Raw genomic sequence first — 24,738 nt, forward strand, 5'->3', positions numbered from 1 at the left:
CTTCAATGGTTTTGTAATATTTCTCCAAAACAGCTGCTTATTCAACCCTGACCCTCGTGATTACGTGCCATATTTGTACAGCTAGTACCTTCTTCAGCCCGCCAGATTTCTGGTGGTGTTGGCAGACTGTGTGTGACTTGAATGGGCCTTTCATCGGTCCCATAAAGAAAGGGATTGCATTCTGGTGGTGTTGGCAGACTCTATGTGACTTGAATAGGCTTGTGATCAAGCCCATAGAGAAATGGACTGCATTCTCAGGGCACAACTCTGTGAAACAGAAGGTGGGGAGTGGGTGCAGAGCAGAAACAGGCAGTGTTGGATGTGTGAAGTCAAAAGAGATAACTGTTACAACTGCATGCACTACATAACCTAGCTCTTTCTGGAGAGGTTACTATCCTTGCATAATGGACAGCAACCTTCCTTACTTGCCTGGGGCCTCAGACAAACTCATACACAGCTTATAAAGACCCTGGCTCCATGACACAGAGCTCCTGCAATGGACTCAAACGGGTGCTAGATCAGGCCCATTGAACAGTGAGACCAATACTGTGACTAGGCCTTGTAGACCTTTCCCATGGGTTCTTCTTGTGCTTACTCTCACACTCCTGCCCCATGACCCTCCCAGGCCTAGTCACAATCTGGCCCACAATGTTAATTTTACAATTCAGGATTAAGGGACAGCAATAGGCATGCATCTGACGAAGCAGGTCTTTGCCCACAGAAGCTGATGCTCCAAAATATCTGTTAGTCTATAAGGTGCCACAGGACTCCTTGTTGCTGACACAGCAATAGGTGGATACCTATGAATCCCTAACTATATAGCTCTTCCCAGACAAACTTTTGACAAAAGTTTCCTTGAAAAGGAACCCAAATCGAGACCTTCAGATTGAGATGTGACTGACTTCCTAGGAGCGGAGATGAAACAAGGGCTTTTTGTATTAATTTATTTTGATCGTACCAAGAAGCAAACTCACTAGAGTGACTAAACGACCAGTAGGGAACAAGGCAGGCTGATAAAAGAAAACCAACTCGGTGCCCAGCAAACAAAGGCCCTGACTGTTGGATCATTTACTACAGTTAGTGAGTACTTACTCACTTGACTTCAACATTAGCATTAACTCACAACCACTATCATCTAACTCCACCATGTTTAAACAGTCGAAGGCCCTCCCTCAACTTCCATGGAACAATTCACCTGAGTGAGTGCTTCCTGACTGCTGTAAGGGTTGAACATCTGGCCCCTTGTTCTGTAGACCAGGCCTGGTGCCTATTTTGCTCCTTCCTGAGCTAGTTCTAAGGGTCGTATGTGTCAGAGACACCCCTATAAACTGTTCTTCCCTCACTTTCGCCCTTTGCCGAGGCCACTTCCAGCAATAATTTATGACACTCCCTCATAGGGAGGAAGTGTCAAAACTCCTTCTAGTTCCTACTCACCTGCTCCAGGGATGGACTAAATAAGAATGCAACACCTGCTCTTTCTTCTGCATCTTGATCTAAAGTCTGACAAATCTATACAGGGCCATAAAAGAGGGGAGGAGGGGTTTACACCCTTCTGTGGGATGGTAATGTGAGACCAATCCAGCCCTGAAGTGTGTTCAAGTGTTGCATACAATCCTTGTCATTTCTTTATCAAAATAGGACACATTACACAAACAGCTGACTTGCTACTCTTCATTCTTACAGGGTTCATAGAATCAATCACAGAATATTAGGACTGGAAGGGACCTCGAGAGGCCATCAAGTCCAGCCCCCTTCCCCAATGGCAGGACCAACTACTGTCTAACCATCCCTGACAGACATCTATCTAACCTGTTCTTAAATATCTCCAGCGATGGAGATTCCACAACCTCCCTTGGCAATTTATTCCACTGCTTGACCACCCTGACAGTTATGAACTTTTTCCTAATGTCCAACCTAAACTTCCCTTGCTGCAGTTTAAGTCCATTGCCTCTTGTTCTATTCTCAGAGGCCAAAAAGAACAAGTTCTCTCCCTCCTCCTTATGGCACCCTTTCAGATACCTGAAAACCGCTATCATGTCACCCCTCAATCTTCTCTTTTCCAAACTGACAAGCACAATTCTTTCAGCCTTTCTTCACAGGTCACATTATCTAGACCTTTAATCATTCTTGTCACTCTTTTCTGGACCCTCTCTAATTTCTCCACATCTTTCTTGAACTGCGGTGCCCAGAACTGGACACAATACTCCAACTGAGGCCTAACCAGTGCAGAGTAGAGCGGAAGAATGACTTCTCATGTCTTGCTCACAACACACCTGTTAATGCATCCCAGAATAATGTTTGCTTTTTTTTTGCAACAGTATCACACTGTTGACTCATATTTAGCTTGTGGTCCACTATAACCCCTAGATCCCTTTCTGCTGTAGTCATTCCTAGACAGTCTCTCCCCATTCTGTATGTGTGAAACTGATTGTTCCTTCCCAAGTGGAGCACTTTGCATTTATCCTTATTAAACTTCATCCTGTTTACCTCACACCATTTCTCCAATTTATCCAGATCATTTTGAATTATGACCCTATGCTCCAGAGCAGTTGCAACCTCCTCCTAGCTTGGTATCATCTGCAAACATAATAAGTGTACTTTCTATGCCAATGTCTAAATCGTTGATGAAGATATTGAACAGAACCGGTCCTAAAACAGACCCCTGTGGAACCCCACTTGTTATACTTTTCCAGCAGGATTGAGAACCATTAAGAACTCATCTGCTTTTGTCCCAGCTTCATCACCGCAGGACACAAATTTCCGCGGCGTCTGTGCAATGCACTCACCTCGACGAAGATGAAACATGGGATGATGGAATAACTTCGCTGAGTGTTGTTTCCTAAAGCCATTTCTCATTACACCTCTTGGGAAAACACTGTCCAAAACTTTACCAGGCTGAAAGAGAGACAAATACATAGAATAAGTTACATTGGGACTGAAAATTCTGCACTGAATACAGTGTTGAGAGCACCAATCTCTTAGAGTAAGTGGAGAAAAACAGATGCAGAATATTAAGAGATATATTCTAGTTTTACAATCTACCTAGTGTCTTGCCTCATAGCCCCGGATCAGCCTAAGAGGTGAGATTGTGATTCACACAGAGGTCACCAGTTTTAGGGCTGGTGCAGATTACATCTGCCACTGAGAAAGGAAGAAGCAGGAACATCTCTGAATCAAAGTCTGCTCCCTTCTCTATTTCCAGATCAGCACAACCACGCACCACTCCTTAACTGAGCGAACACTGAAAGACCGCCATCCAGCCCAACAGGGATTGTCCTGTCTGAGCTAAAAATGGTATAAAACAATTACGGTTTATGTGAATTAAATGGTGAAACTGTACTTTAAAATGGGTTTATATTGACAGGAGAGTCACTCTGGAGATGATCAAATGATTCATCTAGGCAAAAGTGTCCAATTTAACAGCTTACGTAGACAAACCTACTTCCTTCAATGGGAGTAGGCACCCACATGATCAGCAGTGAAAGAGAGGGCCCTTTCTGCAAAGTACTTTTGGCGTAATGTTAATTTCTAGTTTAAATCACAAGCCCCTTCCTGCGAAGCATTACTTTGTGCTGCTGCTGACTGTAATTTTAATTGAACATAACCCAGTCACTATCTGTGCTGAGACATTTGATCTCTTCACTGTACACAACGTCTGGAGAAAAGAACTCCAATGGGATGGGGGACTTTCACAGAGGTGTGCCAAGAGAGACTTATAATGGCTTTTGAGACCAGCATTAGGCAGTGGTATGAACCAAAGGAAAAAAAAATACAGCTGCCAGACAGCAGCCAGTATCCTTCCTGCATAAACTCCCACAGGCCAGTGCAGGGGAGCTGAGAGGAATGGAAACCCTAACCACTTTCAGCACTCTGAGCCCAGAGAAGTGCTCCCATTTGAATTCCCAATTATGGATGTGCAGGGTGGCAAGGGCACTCTAGGTTTTGGCACGGCATGGCTTGGGGTAAGGGCTAGTTTAACACAGCATCAACTTCTGGCCAATTTTCTTAGGGGTGATGTCACTTGATTTGCACAGAGACTCACTCTAGCTGGTCTGTCTCCTCTGAGAGGCAGATGGTAAGGCACTGGGATGGGGCAGTGATACCATCATGGCTCGTATCAACTCGGAAGGCCCTGAATACCCGCAAACATCTACTATAAATTTTAGAGAGTTTGTCAGTTTGATCAAAAACATCTGCTTAACAGAAAGCGCTAGAACCAGCACATTCAGTATACAGCTTCCTCTTATCATAACTTCAGTAAGGTCAGGGTTTGGGTGTGCCAGGAAAACGGGATGTGCCTGGGATGGGATCGAGCCTCACAAAACCATACAGAAAAGAGACACAATCACCAGATCAAGTACAGTCCTCAAAACCGACGTAACGAGTGAATGCTGAAAGAGACTGAACCAAGATGAGCCAGAAAAAATGGGATGAAGCTGGAATAGGGGGAGTGCTTCTCAATGAACCTCACAGAAAAGGGATATAACAGAGAAATCTGGGGTAGTGATGTGTTCTGGCACAGCTAAACCAATGCTCAAGGTCTGAACGATAGGAGAAAATGTTATTGGACACTAAATTGACTGTAACCCTTTTTTGTTAAAGCACAGTGAATGATGAGTGTTTATAGGGACAAGGGAAAAATACATTTAATGCAATTTCCATTTAAAAATGTACTAAAAAGTTAAACAGAAAAATTTTAGCAACCCTTTTTTAAGAAATCTGGAATAAAAATGAATGTCACAAAAATAACACTATTTTTGAAAAATACAATCATTTAAATAAAGCATGTACATTTTCTTTTTATTTTTCCCTAACAAATTAATTGACCTCAGGACCTGAGTCATTCTGGATAAATCTGTTAGTTGACCTATAAGTGAAAATACATCTCAGCCACAAACGTCCTCCTGGGATCAGTACTCAAAACTATTTAACTGCTAATGTCAGCAGGACCTCCCCTTTTCAGCATCACTGCAAAAAAATACCCACGCATCCATCAATGGAACACTATGTCTGACCATAAAAAAATGGCACTTCCTTCATTAGCATATACCATCTGTGGCCTCTGATTAGAAGCATAAAACAAATTATGACTAAAGAACAGCTAACAGCAAATAGTGAAGAGCGAATACTGTTGTTTGCACATTCAGGGTGAAAGTCACCAGCACCAAGGGCCTTCATGAGAGACAACTACACACCAACTATCCTACACATCAACTAAGACCACAAATTATAAACACAGCCCCAAGCAGAGTTTTGACCCCAAAAGGGGAGAAGTGCCAGAGATGCTATGTTGTCCACTCAGGGACTTCACTGTTGCCATTGACTCTACGTGGAAGGATGGCCTGCACATTAGATTATATGTGCCTCTCACATACATGCCATCACTTGGATTGACTTTCACTCCTGAAGAAAAACCAGCGAAATAAGAAATGGCCCAAACACAGCAGAAGTGAAGAACCACCTGTAAGTCAAAGGCTGCTTTGTTCTACGCACTCAGCTCTGGTGTTTTTAAGTGTTATCATGGATGGACAGGTTCCTGTTGTGAAGCACTTACCTCCCTGCCAAATTGTTTAACATGTCACTAACTCAACATTGCCTGGAGTAACAATTCTGAAAACACAGCACGAAAATCAGTAAAATCACAGAGGTGAAACAGCCCTGCCTTCTAACTGATACAGCTGCTCTCTTCTTTTATCAGAGCATGGGAGAGGAGAGGGAGGCAGATTACAGGATTCATTAAGAAATACTATAAAGCATGAGGCGTTCTGTGTAAATATAACCAACAAACGTATCGTACACAATTAACGGAGCTGATTCTGCTTCTAAGCTCTCAATTAACTAAAAAGCCAATTACTTCAGCTCTCCTTTCATCCATTCCAATTTTGGAAATTGATTTAATTGAAATAGTTATCCCTGATCTTGGGTAGAAAAGGGGGACTATTTTTTGGGCTTCATCCAATACTTAAAGATGCTTCACCTTAATTCGGATTGATTAATAGGGCCTGCAGCCTTCTGAAGCCAATGGGAAACGCAAGTACTCATTTCTTTATAGCCAATCAGTTTAAAGCTCCATCTATTTTTGAAGCCACTTGAAATAAAAGACTGGCAGGTGTGGTCAGCAGTAATTTGTAGGAGAAGGTGACCCTGAATTTCAGGGATCAATGTCAAATTGATTTAACGAAGTTACAGTTGTTTACAATAATTTTAGGGACTGGTCCTGCCACAGACTGCACCCATGAATAGTTAATTATATTGGGACATTTAGTTCTCACTGACTCTCTCATCCAGTGTGTTCAGTTTGTAGGTAAAAAAAGTGAACTTTCTTCTAATTGGCAGACCTGCAGATTCACTGTAACTTGAATGTCAAGCAACGTTCGGTCCACCTCCTACAACAGGGCCATCATAGGGTTTCTCTAAATTTCACCCTCACTTACACCCGTACAATTCCACTATTCTTGATAAGTTTGCAAAGGGCAATTAGAAGTCTGAGCACAACAGGCACTTTTTAAAAATCTATCACACAAAGGAAGACAGGAAACACCAAGATTTGATTTAAGGTGCCTTCAGTACAAATTTCCGCCTGAGTACAAATTTCCAAGACAGCCAAATTATGAGATTTTGTTGACTGTTCCTTCGATTGTTGTTGGACAGTTTCAATACAATGCAGCTCACATTCATAAGGCATCCCAATCAAATATGGCAGGCACAGCACAAGGGTTCATACTACATCCAGCTCAGTCCATTCCCACAGCTTGGATTTCTGCCTGGGGCCATTCTATGCTTCAGTTTGAACATGTTTTGGGTACCTCATCTTTTCCCCAGAATGAGTCCCACCACCAGAAGCCACCACTACCCGGTCCAATATACCTCTGAGAGCAACTGTACTACAGTTACACTGAGTCACATTCTACTTCCCTGTATCAGACACAAGGCTGCTCAAATGCTGGGAACTGGCCACAATCTAGCCCAGTGGTCAGCAACCCCCCAGTACAGGTGCCAAGAGTGAGCTGATTTTTATCGGCACGCAAGGCGGAAGCTCAATCCTGCCCTTCTCTCCCATGCAGCTGGGAGCTTGCTCAAAGCCAGGCTGCCTGTGGATAAAAAAAAGACCAGCTAATGCTACCAACCACTACCTACATGGCAACACTCTGCATCTTAATTGATTTATCAATGAAGCTGTTGTAAGTAGGACTATTAGTGACTTTAAAAAGTATCACCGGCACTTGGACCCTACATAGGGGTCGAAAGGTCCAATTTCAGCACTCCGCCTCCAAAAGGCTGCTGACCTCTGATCTAGCTCTGCCTGACCAGTGGAAAATTCCTTAGAGGAGCTTGAAGTCAGCATTGCTGGCTCCTGCGTCATCTGCCCCCCCTCACGCTGGCATATGGAGATGGAGAACGCGGAGGAGCAATGGGGAAAGGCAAAGTACTCAGGCACTCCCCCAACTCTTTACCGGCTGATATAAATTAGAGCCATACCCAAGGGCTCATCTGATGTGTACTGGATTCAGTGAAAAGTAGCTCCCTCCATACACAGCAGCCTTTGACGTACACATCTCCCAATAGAAAGGGGCCAAAGGGGATGTAATTCTGAACAATTCTCTATACAACTGCAGAGGTCTCTTCACAATTTCTCCTTTTTGGTGCAGGAGCCTAAATCTTTCTGGAGAGAGATTCTGCAATATCAAGATATAACAATGCAGGGGGTCATTTGGATAAAGAGTTTTGCTCCAGGACTCAGGAGCAATTGTAGAACTCCCTCCTCTGCCACAGAGAAAACAGTGGGGAGGCCAATTGGACGGGACAGATGTTGGCTGTCAGTCAGGATATGAATGCTACCTTGAAGGCTTTACAATTCAAAATCCAGCTGGCCTCCCTCTGTGGTACACAATCAACAGAGGGAAACAGACTTGAAGAACAAAATGCTTATTGATTTGAACAAGCAGGCTGGAATGATGGGAGCAAAACTGAGCAGCCATTGAGTGCAGGCTCCACTATTATTAAAAGAAATAAACAAGTACATTACCCCACTGCAACAGTTGGCACTCAGGCTCAGGACTATAATTTGTGTGTTAGCTGCTCACTCCCCTGATATTCTCAGCTCACAGAGGCAAGGAATAGCTCCCATATATCACTTGCCAAATCTTAGCTTCACAGTGCCGTATCGATAATATCAGGCACAGTAAAATCAACATCCCAGCTGTGAATTCCTGTACTGGTGCATGTCCACCCACCCCAAGTTTGTTGTGAAAGAAGAATCTTTTATGAGTCTCACTGCATTCAAGGGAAGAAGGACCTAAAAATGGCTGAATATCTAAACAACATACCAAGACTCTGACTCAAACCCTGAAAACTTTTTTTTCCTTTCTTGTCTTGCAGCGTAAAACTCGAAGACTCAGGATTTCCCCCCCAAAAAAATCAAGGGCAGCAAAATGAACAGACATCAACACACCAAACAAACACCTTATCAAGAATCCAGACAAAGAAAATACTTATTTTTCATTCCCATGGGAAGTATGGTCCACTTTTAACTGCAGCTGACTATCACAAGACAGATGTGCCTACCTCCTCCATAAATGGGAAGTAAGACAGAATCCTATGTATGACTGCATGAAATCAGTTTGATCTTCTCGAGCTATCTACATGACAACATTGACTGGCACCAGGAAACAAATACAGTGATCAGTGGGACAGAAGGGATTCATAAGACAACTTCAGAAGAGCTAAATATATCTCACCTGAAGAAGCAAGGACTAAAGACATGTTACACATGTACGAGGAGAGTGGAAACATGAAGAGCCTGATTTTGCATTGATTTGAATGTCATGACATCCCTGGCACTTGTGTATACCTGAGCCAAGTGCGTACAAAGTGCTACTAAATGAAAATGGTATCAGGCTATACCCAACATATATATTTAGCCTTGGAATGGTCTCCCAAGACAATGACAGAGACTCCAAGCACGTAAAACCAGATAGTACTAAAAACATGTTTTGCAGTGGCCAATCCTGCAGTGGCTCAGGGAGTGGTAGGAGAAGCTAATGGATCTTCTCCATCTCTAATTTCCATGACAAAACATGTAGCATGAGCAGCAAATATCAAGTAAGAAAAACTTCCCTAATTGTTCCAGTTCTGACAATTACTGGTTATATGGATGTGGCAGTTATAGCGATAATGAGATCATCCAGAATTAAAATAGTTCAAACAAGCAAAAATTTTGGAAGGATGCTAAGCCTGATGATGCAGGGTTAAATCAATCTCTGGCTATTAGAAGGAGGATGAGCTCTAATGTGAGAAACAGATTATTCCATATTTGGGGTCCTTACCGCTGCCTCTGAAGCAGTTGGTACAATCCTGGTAACTCAGGCTAGACTGCTTCAGTTCACTGCAAACATCATATACATTACAAGGCACAATGTCGATGAGCCCCAAAGCCAGGACGAACCATCTACAGACTTATCATCTAAACAAGAGAACTGGCCTTGTTTCTTCAGATGGCACCTCTTTTTTTCCCCATGGCTGCATGCCAGCACAGCAGAGCTTATGCTGAGTCAGAAGGTACAGACATCTCAGAACAAGTAGTTCCCTTGGTTTTACATTAGCACCATCCCAAACATTTTGGGCAAAATCTTGGCCCCAGTAAAATCAGTGGCCAAACTCCCATTGACTTCAGTGTGGCCAGGATGCCATTCTTTATTGCTAATGGGGCACTGGCATCAAGCAGTAGTAAACTGTGTGCACTACTACACTAAAATGTGCCTTGCCACCAAGCAAGGATTTACCAGGAAAGGACAAGACATTTTTAGATGACATTTTTGCCCCATAAGAAAAAAAAAATCATCCAGTGCGCAATTTAAAACCCAGGAGACAGCAGAAATTATTGCCTTTAATCCTCAACTTTGTCTCACATGGGCTTCCAAAGGCTCTTAGAGACAAATTCCTATGCTCCTTACTCATGCAAATAGTTCAGCCGATGTCAATGAAAGTAAGGGCATTTCTTCAATATGGGCCAGAGATCCATCCAGCAGGGGTCGACTTATTGTATCTAGTACAGACAAGATAAATCAACTGCTGACTACTCTCCCGTCAAGTCTGATACTCCATCAGAATGACAAAAGTAAGGGGAGTCAGTGGGAAAGTTTTTTTCTGCCTACCCAGCATGCTGTGGACAATATTGTCAGTGGCCCTTAAGCTATGCTGATTTGAGTCATGCTACTAATGTAACCCAAATTGCATAGCTGAGGCCAGGTCTACACTGGGGCGGCGGGGAGGGGAATTGATTTAAGATACGCAACTCCAGCTATGAGAACTCCATAGATGGACTCGATGTAACAAAACAATTTTTGCCGCTGTTCCCACAACAGGAGGTTGATGGGAGAAACTCTCTCAACCTCCCTCACGAAGAGTATCAGGGTCAGTGGTAGACTGAGCCCAATAATTTGACTGCATGCAGCCCCCATAAGGCATGCTAAATCAAACTCTGGAAGATTGATCACTAGAATGTCAATCTTCTGGCAAATATAGCCATGTCCTTAGACTGACCTGCCACTGGAGTTTAGAACTGATTTAATAAGAGAGTACAGCTCCTTAGAACATACCAGCCCATGCTATCCTGGCCCAAGTGGGACAACGATTTCCACTTCTGCAGTTTGTAGTTTTCAGCAGGTTGCTTAGCAAAGTAAGCCTCAGTCTCAAGCCACAAGTAAAGTCTTATGCCAAATCTATCCTACATATCCATGCCAGCTATCTGCCATTCATTAGCTTATTGATCAGACACGCAGAGAATCCCTAACAGATAAGGCTGTATCACTGAGGCAGGGAAGTTAGTGGTATTAAAAAGAGAGAGAGAGAGAGAGAGAGAGAAATATCATTAGGTAGAATGAAGAAGCAGTTTTCCCAATAAATAGGTCATTCCATAATTATACACTGTAGAGTTTCTTACCCCTGGTTATGGAGAATGTGCCCAGTGACAGGATGCTTGACTAGATAATCCAGTATATTACACAGGTTGTACCTCCCTGGTCCAGCACCCTTGGGACCAGAGTGGTCCCAAACAATGGAACGTGCCAGACCAGGGGAATTCACACCTCCAGGCTTGCCTGGTGGGGGGCTGCCTCTCTTGACCACCACAAGCTCCCTGCTCCCAAGGCTGCCTGGAGGGTTTCCTGCCCCAGCCCAGCTTCCCACAGCTGTGGGCATCTCCAGCCCAGCTCCCCACTTTTGCCAAGGATCCCCGGCCCTGGCCAGGCTCCCCAGTCTTGAGGGGCTGCTGCCTGTGATCCCCACTGTAGAGCTCCCTGACTCTGACTTGGCTCCCCTAAGGGCTCCCCACCACCCTGGGGCTGGTGGGGATCCCAGCAGTATGGCTCCCTGCCACTAGTAGGTGCAGCCTTCCAGACAGACTGGATCTGCGCATTTTGGGCTCTCTGGTCCAGGGGCTCTCTGGTCCAGCAACATCCGCGCTCATGCCAGGCCACGGATGTTGCTGGACAAGAGAGTTTCAACCGGTATTACTTTCCTACTTTCCAATATACTGTATTTAATTTTTCTGTCTCCCCCACTCAACTGTTTGTCTTTCATTTTCATTCCTCCTGCCTGCCAGTCTGTGTTCCACTTTATGATTTTTAGGTGGATTTTTCTCTTTACTCCTTTTTTCAACTCCTCATCGCAAAACATCTCCTAAGCAGAGATGAAACCCAGACCACTGGAGCAGGCTGGATAATAGGCAAAACAAGTTAGGCTAGAGCTCACAAACCTGGTATTGCCAACTCCAGTGGCTCCAAAAATTACACGGCTGGCTTAAAACACTCAAGATTTCAAAACACATTATGTGTTGTATTTGTCATCTGGTTTGCGTGAGCCATTGAGATACACTTGTTCACATTTTGAAGTTCTTCTATGGTATAAGGACTAGAAACTAGCCTAAAAATCAGTTCCTCGTGCAAGTCCTATTAGCATAGAAACTGAAGCATGAAATACGACAAGAATTGTCCATACTGTAGACCGAGGCATAGAAGCACAGATTTGATGAGGTTCTATAGGATCTGAATGAAGACAGGCAGTGGATCTGGGATGGTAGAGATTCAAGCATTTGGGCCTGGAGGTGCTGGAATTAATTTCTGGATGTTATAAAAAAATTTGGGAGATAGTATGTGCAGTAACACAAAAAACTGTGCTGCCCAAGCTGACAAAGGTCCAGAGGTTTTGAAGAACTCAGAGATTTTCTCTGTGATAACTCTTTCCATAAATCTTCTGGAACATACGCACTACTTCAGCAATGGCAATGGTATGGTATAGTATGGTGGGGTGGAGAAGGATAGTTCAGAAGGTCACACATTGGCTTGCTAAGCCCAGGGTTGTGAGCTCAAGCCTTGAGGGGGCCATTTAGGGATCTGGGGTAAAATGGGGAAGGGGAAGGGATGGTGTGTGGTCCCGCCAAGAGGGCAGGGGACTGGACTTGACCTCCCAAGGTCACTGCCAGCTCTGTGAGATGTATGTTTGCAAACACTGCTAAAGAGAGCACAGAATATGAGCTGTCACGAAGAGGCCGCCAGATACACTGACAACCACTGTAGTGAAGCATCACTAGATTGCATCTAATTCCAGATCTAGTTTCGGGGAGTAAAGGAATGCCAAAGTGGGGCGCTTATTCTGAAGCTGCCCCCATCTACACTGTCAATCGGCAATTTGAAGTCTGCACTTCAAAATTCACGTGGCCAACGTTACGCTAATGAGGCACTGAATATGCACATTAGCACCTCAATAGCCTACTTCGAATTGACTCATTACCATGCCATCTCCAACAGGAAGGGGGCAAGTGTAGAAGCAGCCTTAGTTTGGTTTAAAACGTCTAATTATTTGGTTGAATTTCTTAATATTTAAACTAAACCAAAATATTTAAACAACTTTAAACAACTGAAAGTGTGTGTGTGTGTGCGTGCGTGTGTGTGTGTGTGTAGTGGCTGTTTGGTGAATGCCATCTTGACCAGCCCCACTGAGACTCACTCTGGAACGTCTTGGCCCAAATGCTGGACTCTCTACACTTCATGCTCAAGAACTGACCTCTGTGGGTAGCTGGATTTCAAATATATCTTCTGAACCGACCGGTCACAGAGTGGAATGCACAGAACACAAGCGCTGATGCAGCTGGTAGCCATTGTGTTTGCAATTTATTGGATTAATGGTACAAAAACAATTGCAGCTGAAATAGGGCTTTATTATAGGCCTTTTGTTTAGATGGAGTGGAGAAAACATCTAAATATGGCCTGTTATTAGTGTTGGGCACATTTTAGATTAGGAAAATATGTTGCAGGTCAACGAAGGAAGAGGTTGTTTGTCAGTCTTTAGCAGGGATGAAAACCAGAACTTCAGTATGCAGATAAGGAGTACCAGAATAGCCTGGCATCAAGCTAACGTTAGCCAGGACAGGGCAGAATACATTGTTATTTTTGTATAAGGAGCATGGAGGGGATTTCTGGTAAATGAGAGGACTGGCTTTGAAATGTACAAATTTGCCACCATTCAATAAACTGAATCCAATGCAGTCAGAGGGCACTTTGTTACAAGCAGGGTTGTCCAGCTTAAACGCAGAAATCACTTGCCAAGGATAGGCTAAGCTATCTTAGTCGATTCTGAAATACCCGTTGGAGAGAATAAGGCATGTCCTTGATTGGTGGCACTTTGCTGCCTGGCTTCTTGTGATTAATGTGATGGATAACACTCATGGTCCACAGGACAAGAAGTCACTCCCTCAGTTCCTGTTGGTTATCAAACAAGGAGGCAGGTGAAGTGGAGGGAGGATAGACAACATCTGAAGAGGATAGAAGATTATTCGGGTGATTTCTACAGGTCACTCAGGGCATCTTTTTAACACCTCTTAATCATGTCCAACAGCACCTTAGTCAATGGATAGTCCTGTCAACTTCAGCAGGACTTTGTCTTGTGTGCAGCACTGCCCAGGGAAAGTTAAGGTGTCTCGTGGCTGTCTACACCACCACTTGACTGCGCTGTAATTTCCTCACTCGGACATGAGAGAAAATGCCCCTTCCCCACCTCCACAGCACAGCACAAAGCACGAATGTAAACAAGCTCCCAGCGTTGTTAGCTACTCCCTTCACGGAGGTGGTTCACCTACAGCGCTGGGAGTGCTCTCTTCCATCACCACTACTATGACCACCTTGCCATGTTAAAGCAATGCCACAGCTGTGCTTTAAATGTACAAGTGCAGACAAAACCTCATTGTGACCTGCATTTATATAACAGTGCAAATTTATAGATGCTTCATATACCCAGGGAGAGTTATGTTCCTTGCCCTGGAGTGATTATAATCTAAGTTCTATAAGACAGCAAGGACTCAAAAAAACTCTAGATCCAAGACAACAGGTTAGCCAAGGGAATTCTGTGCACTTGTCTGATCTCTCAGGAGAAACCGAAATGCCGCCCAGATGGTTAAGTTTCTGTTTCTACTGGGGTGAACATTCGTTATTCCACACATGAATGGAGAAAATTTGCACATGGATGGAAAAGATTAGTGGGAACTTTGGTTGTGGGCACCGTTTACGGTTAGGAAGGATTGCCGGCAGCAAATTGGCTCTGAGGAGGGAACGCAAACATGGCCATTGCTCCAGATATAGAGGAAGATCAATAGATTTTAAGGGTGGGAGGGAACACTATGACCCTGTAGTCTGATGGCATGCGTAAAACCAGGGTTGAATTTTACCCAGTGACCCTGTGCTGTGCACTGCCTTAATAGACAACTATTTTTCCAGGCCCTAATTTTTTAATTTATTTTTTAAAATTGCCAAAGCATTCTCCATCCTAAACCCTCTAATCATTCGTAAGCTCTGGATTTATTCCCATTAACAGTTACTCAGACATGATCGTCTCTCTTCTGGGCTATACCACTGTCTACCTTGTGCATTGTTGCTAGGTTACGAGGAGCAGTGAGTCTCTACCTTTGGCACTGTCAGTCGAGTGCCTTCAGCAGTTTCACAGGCATCCAGGAAGCAGGTTTGCTGAGATGGCGGCTTTGCGCCTCGAAATGTAGCAAGGAAGTACTGATTCCAGCTGGCCTCGTTGTGGGATGTCTAATTGATTCAACCCCCTGCCCCCGCAACCCAGAAACACTGACTGCAGAAGTTTCCTGTCTCACATTGGCTATCAACTCTCTCATTTTGGGCATTCAGAGGAAATATAACCCTTCTGGAGGTAGCTCCCTTTCTGGGAACTCACAATCAGTATGGATGCAGGTGCAGCTGCAGTGGTTGAAAGCTTTTGTAAAGCGTAACAAGAAGTCCCGTGGCACCTTATAGACTAACAGATATTTTGGATAGTAACAGAGAAAAAGCTGTGCTAGTCTGTTCTGGTATGGCTATGGTCTGAAGATGTGGGTCTGTCCCACGAAAGCTCACCTAATTAATTATTTTGTTAGTCTTTAAAGTGCTACCTTACTGCTTTTTTGTTTAGATATTTTGGAGAATAAGATTTTACGGGCAAAGAGAAGCGGATCTTGGCCCATGAAAGCTTATGCTCCAAATTATGTTAGTCTATAAGGAGCCACAGGACTTCTTGTTGTTCTCAGAGATATAGACTAACACGGCTACCTCTTGGATATTTGTAAAGCATGTAGTATCATCACAGATGGGTCTTTTTCACAGAACTAATTCACTGTGTCCCAAACCCCAGGCCTGAGGAAGTCCATGGTAGTTTTGCTGGTCATTTCTAGAGTCCAGGATTTGATTTTGTACAGGGAACATTTTAACCATAATGTTGCAATACAACAAAATAAGGGCTTGGTGAATAACCACTTTTTATTTACTTGTGTATTTTGGTGGTCAACTTAAATATTAACAATAATTCTGAATTGACCTGAAACAATATTTTGAGAGGGATTTTCTCTGCAAAAGAAAGAGCTGAACAAACATTTTGGTTCAAACTAAACGATACTGCCAAGAATGACCTTGAGTGGGTCACTGCAGATTATGTGGCACTGGGCAGAAAGATCAAGGAGTTTGAGATGCAAGTTGTGCTCTTGTTGAAGGAAAAGGCTCAGGTAAGGATTGTGAAATTTTGGAAGTAAATGCATGGTTACACAGGTGGAGTCAGAGAGAGGAGTTTGGATTCTGTGACCCTGGGATGATGTTCTGAGCAGAAGGATTGCAAGGAAGAGATGTCATCCACCTAACCAGGAGAAGGAAGAATATCTTTGTTGGCAGGCGGGCAAATTTAGGGTATGTCTACACAGTAAAGTTATTTTGGAATAACAGGTGCCATTCCAAAACAACTTTCTGAGCGTCTACACAGCAAAACCACTATTTTGAAATAATTTCAAAAGAGCGGATGGCATTTTGAGTTCTGTAAACCTCTTTCTACATGGAGTAGTGCCTGTTCTAAAATAGATATTTGAGATTAGAGGCTGTACAGACAGGGAATAGGAGCTATTTCAAAATGGGGGAGCCCTCCAGCCCTATCCGAAGAGTGGCTTTAAATGTTATTCAGCATCCAATCAGTGTGGAAGCTCCATTTCGAAACAGCTGAGTGCTCTTTTGATATGCATTTCATGTGTAGACATGCTATTTTGAAATAACCTATTGCAGAAAATCTCTTCCAGAATTGCTTATTTCGAAACGGCGCTGCTATATAGACATAGTCCTAGTGGTGAGAGCTTTAAACTAGGTTCATTGGGGGATAAAGCTGGTCCTCCTGCCCTATCAGCTGCTCCTCGCTGCCCTGAAGTAACCCTCTCCTAAGAAGCCAGGCTGTCTCTGCTTTGTTTACAGCTACCTCTCTTCTCTTACCAGCTAGCCCTCTGGCCCGACCACGTCACAATCTTAGAATACTAGGACTGGAAGGTACCTTGAGAGGTCATCGAGTCCAGCCCCCTGGCCTTGTGGCAGGACCAAGTACTGTCTAGACCACCCTGATAGACATTTATCTAACCTGTTCTTAAATATCTCCAGAGATGGAGATTCCACAACCTCCCTTGGCAATTTATTCCAGTGTTTGACCACCCTGACAGTCAGGAACTTTTTTCTAATGTCCAACCTAAACCTCCCTTGCTGCAGTTTAATGTCAGTTTAATACTTAATGTCAATTTGGAAGAGAACTAATGAATATGTAACTTAAACGTGTATATAATTGTTAAAATATAAGTGGGCAGTCAGAGTTTTGTAGAGTGAACTCCATTATGACAGCCTATGCCCCAGGGAAAGTCAATTGGCCATTGTCTTTTTCTTCATTGCTTTAATAGGATTTGTAATCATAAAACATGCTGGATTACCTTGGGCAAGTGACTTTGCCTCTGTGCATCAGTTTCCTGGTTTATACAAAGGATCTAATGATATTTATCTCCTTTAGAAGATGTTTTCAGAGCTACTAATTGTAACACTGTTGTGTTTAGATTAGTCTTCCAAAAACTTTTGAGTACAAAATACAATAGTCTAATTTCATATTTTCTGTAACTGTCAGGTGTTTTTTAAACATTCTGAACCATTTAGTTCCTAGTGATGCTCTTTGCCAGTTTCTGAATCACACACTGAGGCAGAGCTAACTCAGCTGGAGAGGTACATTATTCCCGATTTATTTTTTTTAAGATAAAAAAGATCTTATGGATTGTTTTTCTCAACTCCCTCACCCCCATACAAATTCAATTTCCATGCAATGTAAAGTTTCACTACTCATGATGGGAAATGCTGTTAGTTTATTCCAAGCTCAGGGCTAGAAACATATGGATAAGTGATTTTTACAGAATATTTACATTTTCTAATAACTCCCAGGCTGGGTTTTATTTGAAAGATGTCCAAAATTATCAAACCTCTGTCTTTGTCTTTTTTATGTGTTTTAGTTGGCTTATGTCCCCTGAGAGATATTAATAAATTAACACCACATATGTAGGTAGAAATCTTTTGCAGTTTAAGAGCCAAAGCCAAAGCCTATTGAAATAAGTAGAAGTCATCCTCACACATTTCAGAGATCTGCAATGCGGTTCTGAGGATAGAATTTAGCACATTCTTAGTAAAAGTGAACTGCTTACAGATGCTCTTTCGAATTGTCTTGTGTTTCTAACAATACGGGTCTCCCATTGCCTGCTGTTCATTGGATTGGCAGCTCTTGATCAAAGAAGAGTTCACTTTATTTTTTTTCTCCATTAAAATTCTGTAGGGTAAAACAGGCCTTACTATATCCTGGATAATATGTAATCTCTTCAAGGCGTACATGGCATTACAGGAGCAGTGATTCACAGAGAGCCGGATGCTGGTATAAATCCAGAGTAATTCTACTGGCTTCAAGGGGCCCCTTCAATGCCAGCATAACTGAAGGCTGATTTCTGTCTGTGGAGAAGAGGCAGCAGCTATGGTGCACTTAACAGAGGTGAAATAATTGACAGTTTGGGCTTCAAATGAACAATGCAGCTTCTAAAAGGGGTGAGGTGAACTGAAAGCAGGTTTTGCACTTATCACAGTGCAAAACGCAGCTTGAGAGTGTGGGAGTGAGTCAGGTGGGAGTGCTTAAAACACTAGTGGGCTCAGGCTTTTTCCTCCTAATGTTAGTTTGTTGCCCTTCTGCTCTAGTGGCATATGAAAACTACAAAAATTCCAAACTATCACTTTAAGGCTTTTCTGGGTCCTGCTAGAAAGCTAGGAGGGGCTCTAGGGAAGCATTCAATTTGAGCATCCTTGCAGTTCATTTGGCAGAGAGTCAGTCTGGAATAAAGTGGGATAAGCTGTGCCTCTCTGTTTGGAGGAGCAGCCTGCTTTGTCTCCCTCTGCTTTGTGGTTCTTGTTTATTAAGGTTCTGAATTCTAAGTAGTATCTTAAGTGGTATCAAGTGGCAGCCTTCCAGTAGCACCTTTTTTCAAATCAAACTTCTCTCTGTGTGTGCCATGAACATAGTACCATTGAGGGAACCAAGCAATCAGCTGTTACACTTCCTCTGTCTATGTGCATTGGATATAGAAACTGTTAGTGCTGTCAACAAATTGATGTCTGAGAATTACACTGCATCCAAGTCCCGGATCTGTTTGTATTCTTTACCCTCATAAAAACATTGCCATAATTTGTCATTATTGTTTCTTGCTCTTGTAAAAATGGGTGTTATATTTTGGGGGGACTTTTCACTCTGGAAGCCAGACATATAATGCTGTACTGAAAAGTGCTATAATCTGCCATATGAATTAATCTGAATGCAGTAGCTTTTACACATGTAGCAGAAGCCCTATGTATTTATCAACAGTTTATTTAATCTGGTTTCCACTGTACAGTAGTCTTATCTGACATTATACAGTCCCTTTAACAAGCAGAGCTGTGTACTGGCTTTCTGGAATCTGCACTGAAACATACTAAGGCCCTGTGATTCCTTTATCTTTCTTTCCCTTTGTCCTTTCATTTATTACTAGTACTGTTCAAATATTACTAACCTGCGATAACTTTGTCTCAGTGGCTTTAAATCAGATGCCTCTTTTAAAGAAAGTAGCTCCTGTTCTTTTTAGAAAAGAACTTCTCTGGCTGGTAATTCAGCAGGGAAGAAAATGATTCTATTTCTCACTTTCTGATTATTGGACAGCAAATCATTGCACATAACCTAACCACCTATAAGGAAATCAGCACCTCTGCCTTTAATGACTTGTCTGTGGACTTTGTGGTAATAACTACCCAAAAAAGTATTAGACAGAGGAGATGTACTAGTAGGGAAATCTACAGAAGAAATCTTCTACTAGAATCCAAGGAATTCCATTTTTTCTTTTAAGATCCCAATGATCTGGCTGGAACCTGAAACACAAAATCCATTTTCTTTTAAACCAAGGTTCTGCATTTCAGAGATGCTTAACACCCACAGTTTCTGTGGATTTCATTTTGAGCTTCGCATCCTCAGCAGTGTTCCCTGTAAACTGAGCTCTTTGGCACACGCCCAGGAGAGATTCATGTGCCACCTGACTGATTAGCAGAGTGCCCGCAGGCAGCAGCATGAATTTTTATTCGTGGTGCACATCCACACCTACCTTGGGACACACCATAAAATTTATTCTGCCCATAAATGGAAAAAATAGAGGGAACACTCGCCTTCAGCCCTTTGGTTATCAAGCCTGAAGTATGTTTTAAATCACCTTGACTATGTTAAGTAGCATTGTCACTTCTGTGCTTTCAAAAATGACAGATCAGCCCCTGGAAGTCATGGGATTGGCTTAAAAATTCATGAGATTGTTTTTAGAAATAATAAATGGTGGGGGGCTTGTTTTAATTTGCCATCTGGTGTTTGATTCTCTAAATGCACTTGCATCCCATTTTCAATTCTCATCCAATCACGTGCCTCAAATATCACAGGACTCGTAATAAAATAAAATCAAAAGGGTTGGCAACACTAGTAGCTTCAAACAACTTTTCACATGTTCATTTCAGATTCTTTTTTGTGATTTTTCCAAAAGTCACTGTGTGTTTCCAGTCTGAAAAAAAAAAACAGATATTTTGCTAGCCACTAGTCTGCTCAGTGAACTAGTTTCTTTGGGTATTTACAGGGTGTTATTTTCCAAAGAGCGCTTCACCCAACCACTTTCATTTAGGTAGCTAAGTAAGAAACCAGATTTTTCAAGAGAATTCAGGTCTTATTCAGGCACCTGATTAAAGTGTCCAGAGTGTCAAAAGCTCTCAGGATTCAGCCACACTAATGGGACATTGTAGGGACTGAATGCTTTTATCTCTGACTAGCATTAGCATTCTAGTCACCTCTATTCATTTGAAAGCTCCCATTCACGTCAGCATCAACAGGAGTTGAGAACATGGGATAGAGGACAACCACGTCTGCTCTCTACCATTCCAAAGTGTCATAGCTAGGGTGCTCTTTAATCCAGCCATTATTGACGTCACAACTCTTTAGAGATTGTCTTAATTTAAATTTGCCTGCTTAAAATATTGTGGATCCACTCCTATTGAATCTAATGGGAATTTTAACATTGATGCTTAACTGGTGTGCTCCATAAAGCCTGAATAGTAAGGAAGGGGGCTTACTTGCAAATACATAGGTGTGCATCCCACTTCCCTTGTAAAATCTGAAACTGCTCACTGATGAGAACATACAGCAGCTCCCTGAGCTACCAGATCTAAGAGAGTGTTCAAGACAACAGCCCTGCAAATGCAAAGTCAGTTGTGCCAAACCCAAGCATTGAAAAATCATGAGTCAAACATCTAAAAAAAAATTTTTTTTTTAAATGGCACTTATTTGTCTTTTGCTTTTATGCATTTGGAGTTCACATTTTCTACCTTTTTCTCAACAGCCATTAAGATTAGTAACTTGCTTTAAAAAGAAAGAGCTGAGGTTTTCACAGAATCAAGTGACTCCTGAAGCTGGAGCTTTAACAAGAACATCAGCTACTGTCAGACTCTGGATCAAACCACACATGGTGGCAACACATATTGAAATGATCCCTTCTGTCAAACCAGCCTTTATGTGGCATTCAGCAGCTCCGAACGGGAGACAGTTCAGAGTCTCTTTATGGATGCACTGGGAGGATTGTGCTACCTTTCAGATGTTGCAGTTTGTTCACCCCAAACTGTTTGGCCCTGCTTGGCCTCTCTAGCTGTCTTAGAGATTTGGACACATTGTGCTCCCTGGAGTTTGTGAATGAATGGCATCTGCATATGGAACATGTAAACCCTGCCTTAGTGACAGAAGGGTTAAAGAGCAGGTAAAGGCAAGGCTGGCCCCACCTTTCTGGCCCTATTATTCATGTCAGGGATGGAATATGGGCTTAAAAGCTGTAAGTTCTAGAGAACTGATGAGCATCTGGCACATAATAAGGGAATAGGCTGCTTGCTCCCTCTCTCTACATACCCATGCAAAAGCCAGGGCTGGTCTGGTTTCCAGTGGCATGGCAGAGCTCCTTCGCAGGGCATGCTTTGGTACATTCTTGGTGCAGCATTCAACAACACAAAGTGAGGAAGGCAGGAGGGGGGAAAGATTTTGATTTTAAAGTGAGGAAAGGGAAATGATTAATTGCAATAAGCCTCAAGCCAAGAAACCTCTTCTGCATGAGAGGAAGGTTTAGAAAGTGTTTTGTCAGCATGATTCACTTGCTGGTGATTCAGAATCCAGTTGCTGAAGAAAAAGCAATGGAGGAAAAAGGGTAAAATGCTTGGAGAATTAAAACGTTGTTTTGATGGAGCTCTGTCTCTGTCAAGAGTAGAAGACAGGGTGGAAGTAATTTGTGCCAGTTTCTGTGCAGGTGGGGAGGGAAGGAATCTGGTCAGGGGGATCAAACCATGCTACGAGGGGCAGAGCTACAGGAAGAAGTCATCCTTTTCACCAGCATCTGCAGCAAGTTGAGAGGTAGCCAAAACCATGGGAATAAGAGGTTGGGAACCCACTTTTGTTCATTTTTTTTACTTTATTCTACCGCTAAAATGTGTGCAAGGGTAATGTTAAAAATGTTATTTTTTTTAATTCCCTCTCTTCCCCACCTTGGTTCCAGCTGTGAAAACACGGGTGATGGGGAGTAAAAGAACTGGGATGAAAAACTTGAAAAAATGAGAACGAGAAGTTAAATGAAAATTTCCATTTAGGATAATTTCAATATTTTAGTTGTGATTGTGGCAAAAAGGCAAAAATTCTTGAAACCGTTCTTTTCTTTGGACATATTCTCTATGAACTCATTTTTTAACTTAGCTCTACTGACTTTAGTATTATTCCCTACAGCAGGGGTCTGCAATCTGCAGCTGTGGAGCCACATACATCTCTTTAAGGTGTTCTTTGTGGCTCCCAATCCTATAATTGCAAAATAAAGAACAACTGTCCTGGTTCTTGTCAATAAAGAGTGAACATCTAAAAGCTCAACAATGGACAACTCAGATCTAAACAGTAAATAATCTGTGACCTCAAAATGTTGGATAACTCCCCCTTTAGTATGTGTGCAATGCATTGTTGGATGTGATACTGTACATGTATTTTGATCATGTTGCTAATAAAGTCTTGATTTTGAAAAAGAAAACAAAGCTTGAGACATTCCTGCTGTGAAGGGAAACATGCATTTTAAGAAAGAAAACTAAAATTAAACATGAAGTAAAATTGGCATAATTAAAATAGGATTGGGAGTCAAAGTCAGGCAGCTAGTGACAAATGCACATGTAAACTGTGAGGAAATAGAATATGTAAGAAGTTTGTGAACATGCTGCAGTAAGCATATATTTCATTACAAATCATGGTGTGTGCGCTGTTCTTAAAATAGTGGTTACAAAATGTATGGTTTGATGTTATTTATTAAGGACCTTCTCATACTCACATGCTTTGCAGCTCTTGAATTACTGTGGGTTTTTTTTTTTTGGTTTTTTTTTAACCAAATTCAAAAAAATAGCTCATTGCTATTTTGGTTGCCGACCCCTAGTTTACCCTATTCTTGGCAAATGACTTCTGCATTTAAGCTGGATAACTCTGCTTGTAACAAAGTGCACGTGACTGCACTGGATTCAGCTTGTTATTTAATGGCGTCCAATTTGTACATTTCAAAGCCAGTCCTCTCACTTACCCAAAATACCCTCCATGCTCCTTATACAAAAATAACAATGTATTCTGCCCTGTCCTAGTCAACGGTAGCTTGATGACATGCAATTCCGGTACTCTTTATCTGCGTACCGAAGTTCTGGTTTTCATCCCTGCTAATGACTGACAACCTCTTCCTTCACTAACCTGCAACATATTTTCCTAATCTAAAATGTGCCCAGCATTAATAATGGACCATATTTAGATGTTTTCTCCATCCATCTAAACAAAAGGCCTATAATAAAGCCCTATTTCAGCTGCAATTGTTTTTGTACCGTTTAATCCAATAAACTGCAAGCACAATGGCTATATTGCAGGCTTCTGTCGGGAGCCCCGAGGTCTCCCCACAGACAACTGCCACTCTGGAAGCCTTCTGCCAATATCCTGGTCATCCTCATTCCCTGAGGAAGAAGCGGGTGTTAACGGAGGCGGTTTTCATGACATGTGGCCCCATGTGCACATGTACAAGTACTTTGGTGGTCCTAGCTCTAACAGCCTAGGGGAGGTTTTTGAACAAAACAGACTCACAGACAGACAAGACACACATTGTGCTGCATTAACTAAACTTTACACATTGTGTCCCAGCACACTGTGCACTCAGTGTTAGGGCTGGAACGGAGTCTTGTCGCGCAGCTTCATTTTGGTTGGTTCCTAACGCTGGTTAAAGAGCTGACAAGAGTACTCCCCTGGCATTGCAATTACAGTGTAATATAATTGACACAGTGTGGGGTTCTGTCCCTGTCTCGTGGTAGGAGAGTGGGTCCTATACAGAGATTGAGAAATCTGCCACAGCCCTGGCTAACAAAGCTGGCTACTTTAAGCCCAAGCACTAGACATTCATGGTTTTAGAGTCAGAGAGCCTAAATTCAATCCTCATTGTCAATGACCCACTCAGGGGCATGGGATTACAATATCCATCAGTCCAAGGGCACCTTATAGACTAACAGAAATTTGGAGCATAAGGACAAAAGCGCATCTTTGCCCACAAAAGCTTATGCTCCAAAATTTCTGTTAGTCTATAAGGTTCCCCAGGACTTCCTGTTGCTTTTGAAGATACAGACCAACACGGCTACCTCTCTGATTCTCATCAATCCAAAGTAGCAGGACAAGACTACAAAGCATCTAAACACACAAGGAAAATTCCTGTCAGCATGTCTGTCTGCTGCTCCTTTTTCCTTCTGAAGTTAAGTAGCAGATATTTAATATGCTTTGAGG

The 24,738-nt window shown here is 42.6% G+C and overlaps 1 protein-coding gene across 1 annotated transcript in view; it reads right to left on the bottom strand.

Annotated features, from left to right (window-relative positions):
* The window catches only part of PLPPR1 (phospholipid phosphatase related 1), a 142,540-nt gene that overhangs the window by 90,828 nt on the left and 26,974 nt on the right, over positions 1-24,738 (bottom strand). The window contains exon 2 of the mRNA XM_074994654.1: positions 2,787-2,895. Coding sequence (XP_074850755.1) covers positions 2,787-2,849 — 63 coding nt within the window. The 5' untranslated portion in view covers positions 2,850-2,895. The remainder of the gene's footprint in view (positions 1-2,786; positions 2,896-24,738) is intronic.

Source organism: Carettochelys insculpta, chromosome 5, assembly GCF_033958435.1.
Source record: "Carettochelys insculpta isolate YL-2023 chromosome 5, ASM3395843v1, whole genome shotgun sequence".
NCBI lineage: Eukaryota > Metazoa > Chordata > Testudines > Carettochelyidae > Carettochelys > Carettochelys insculpta.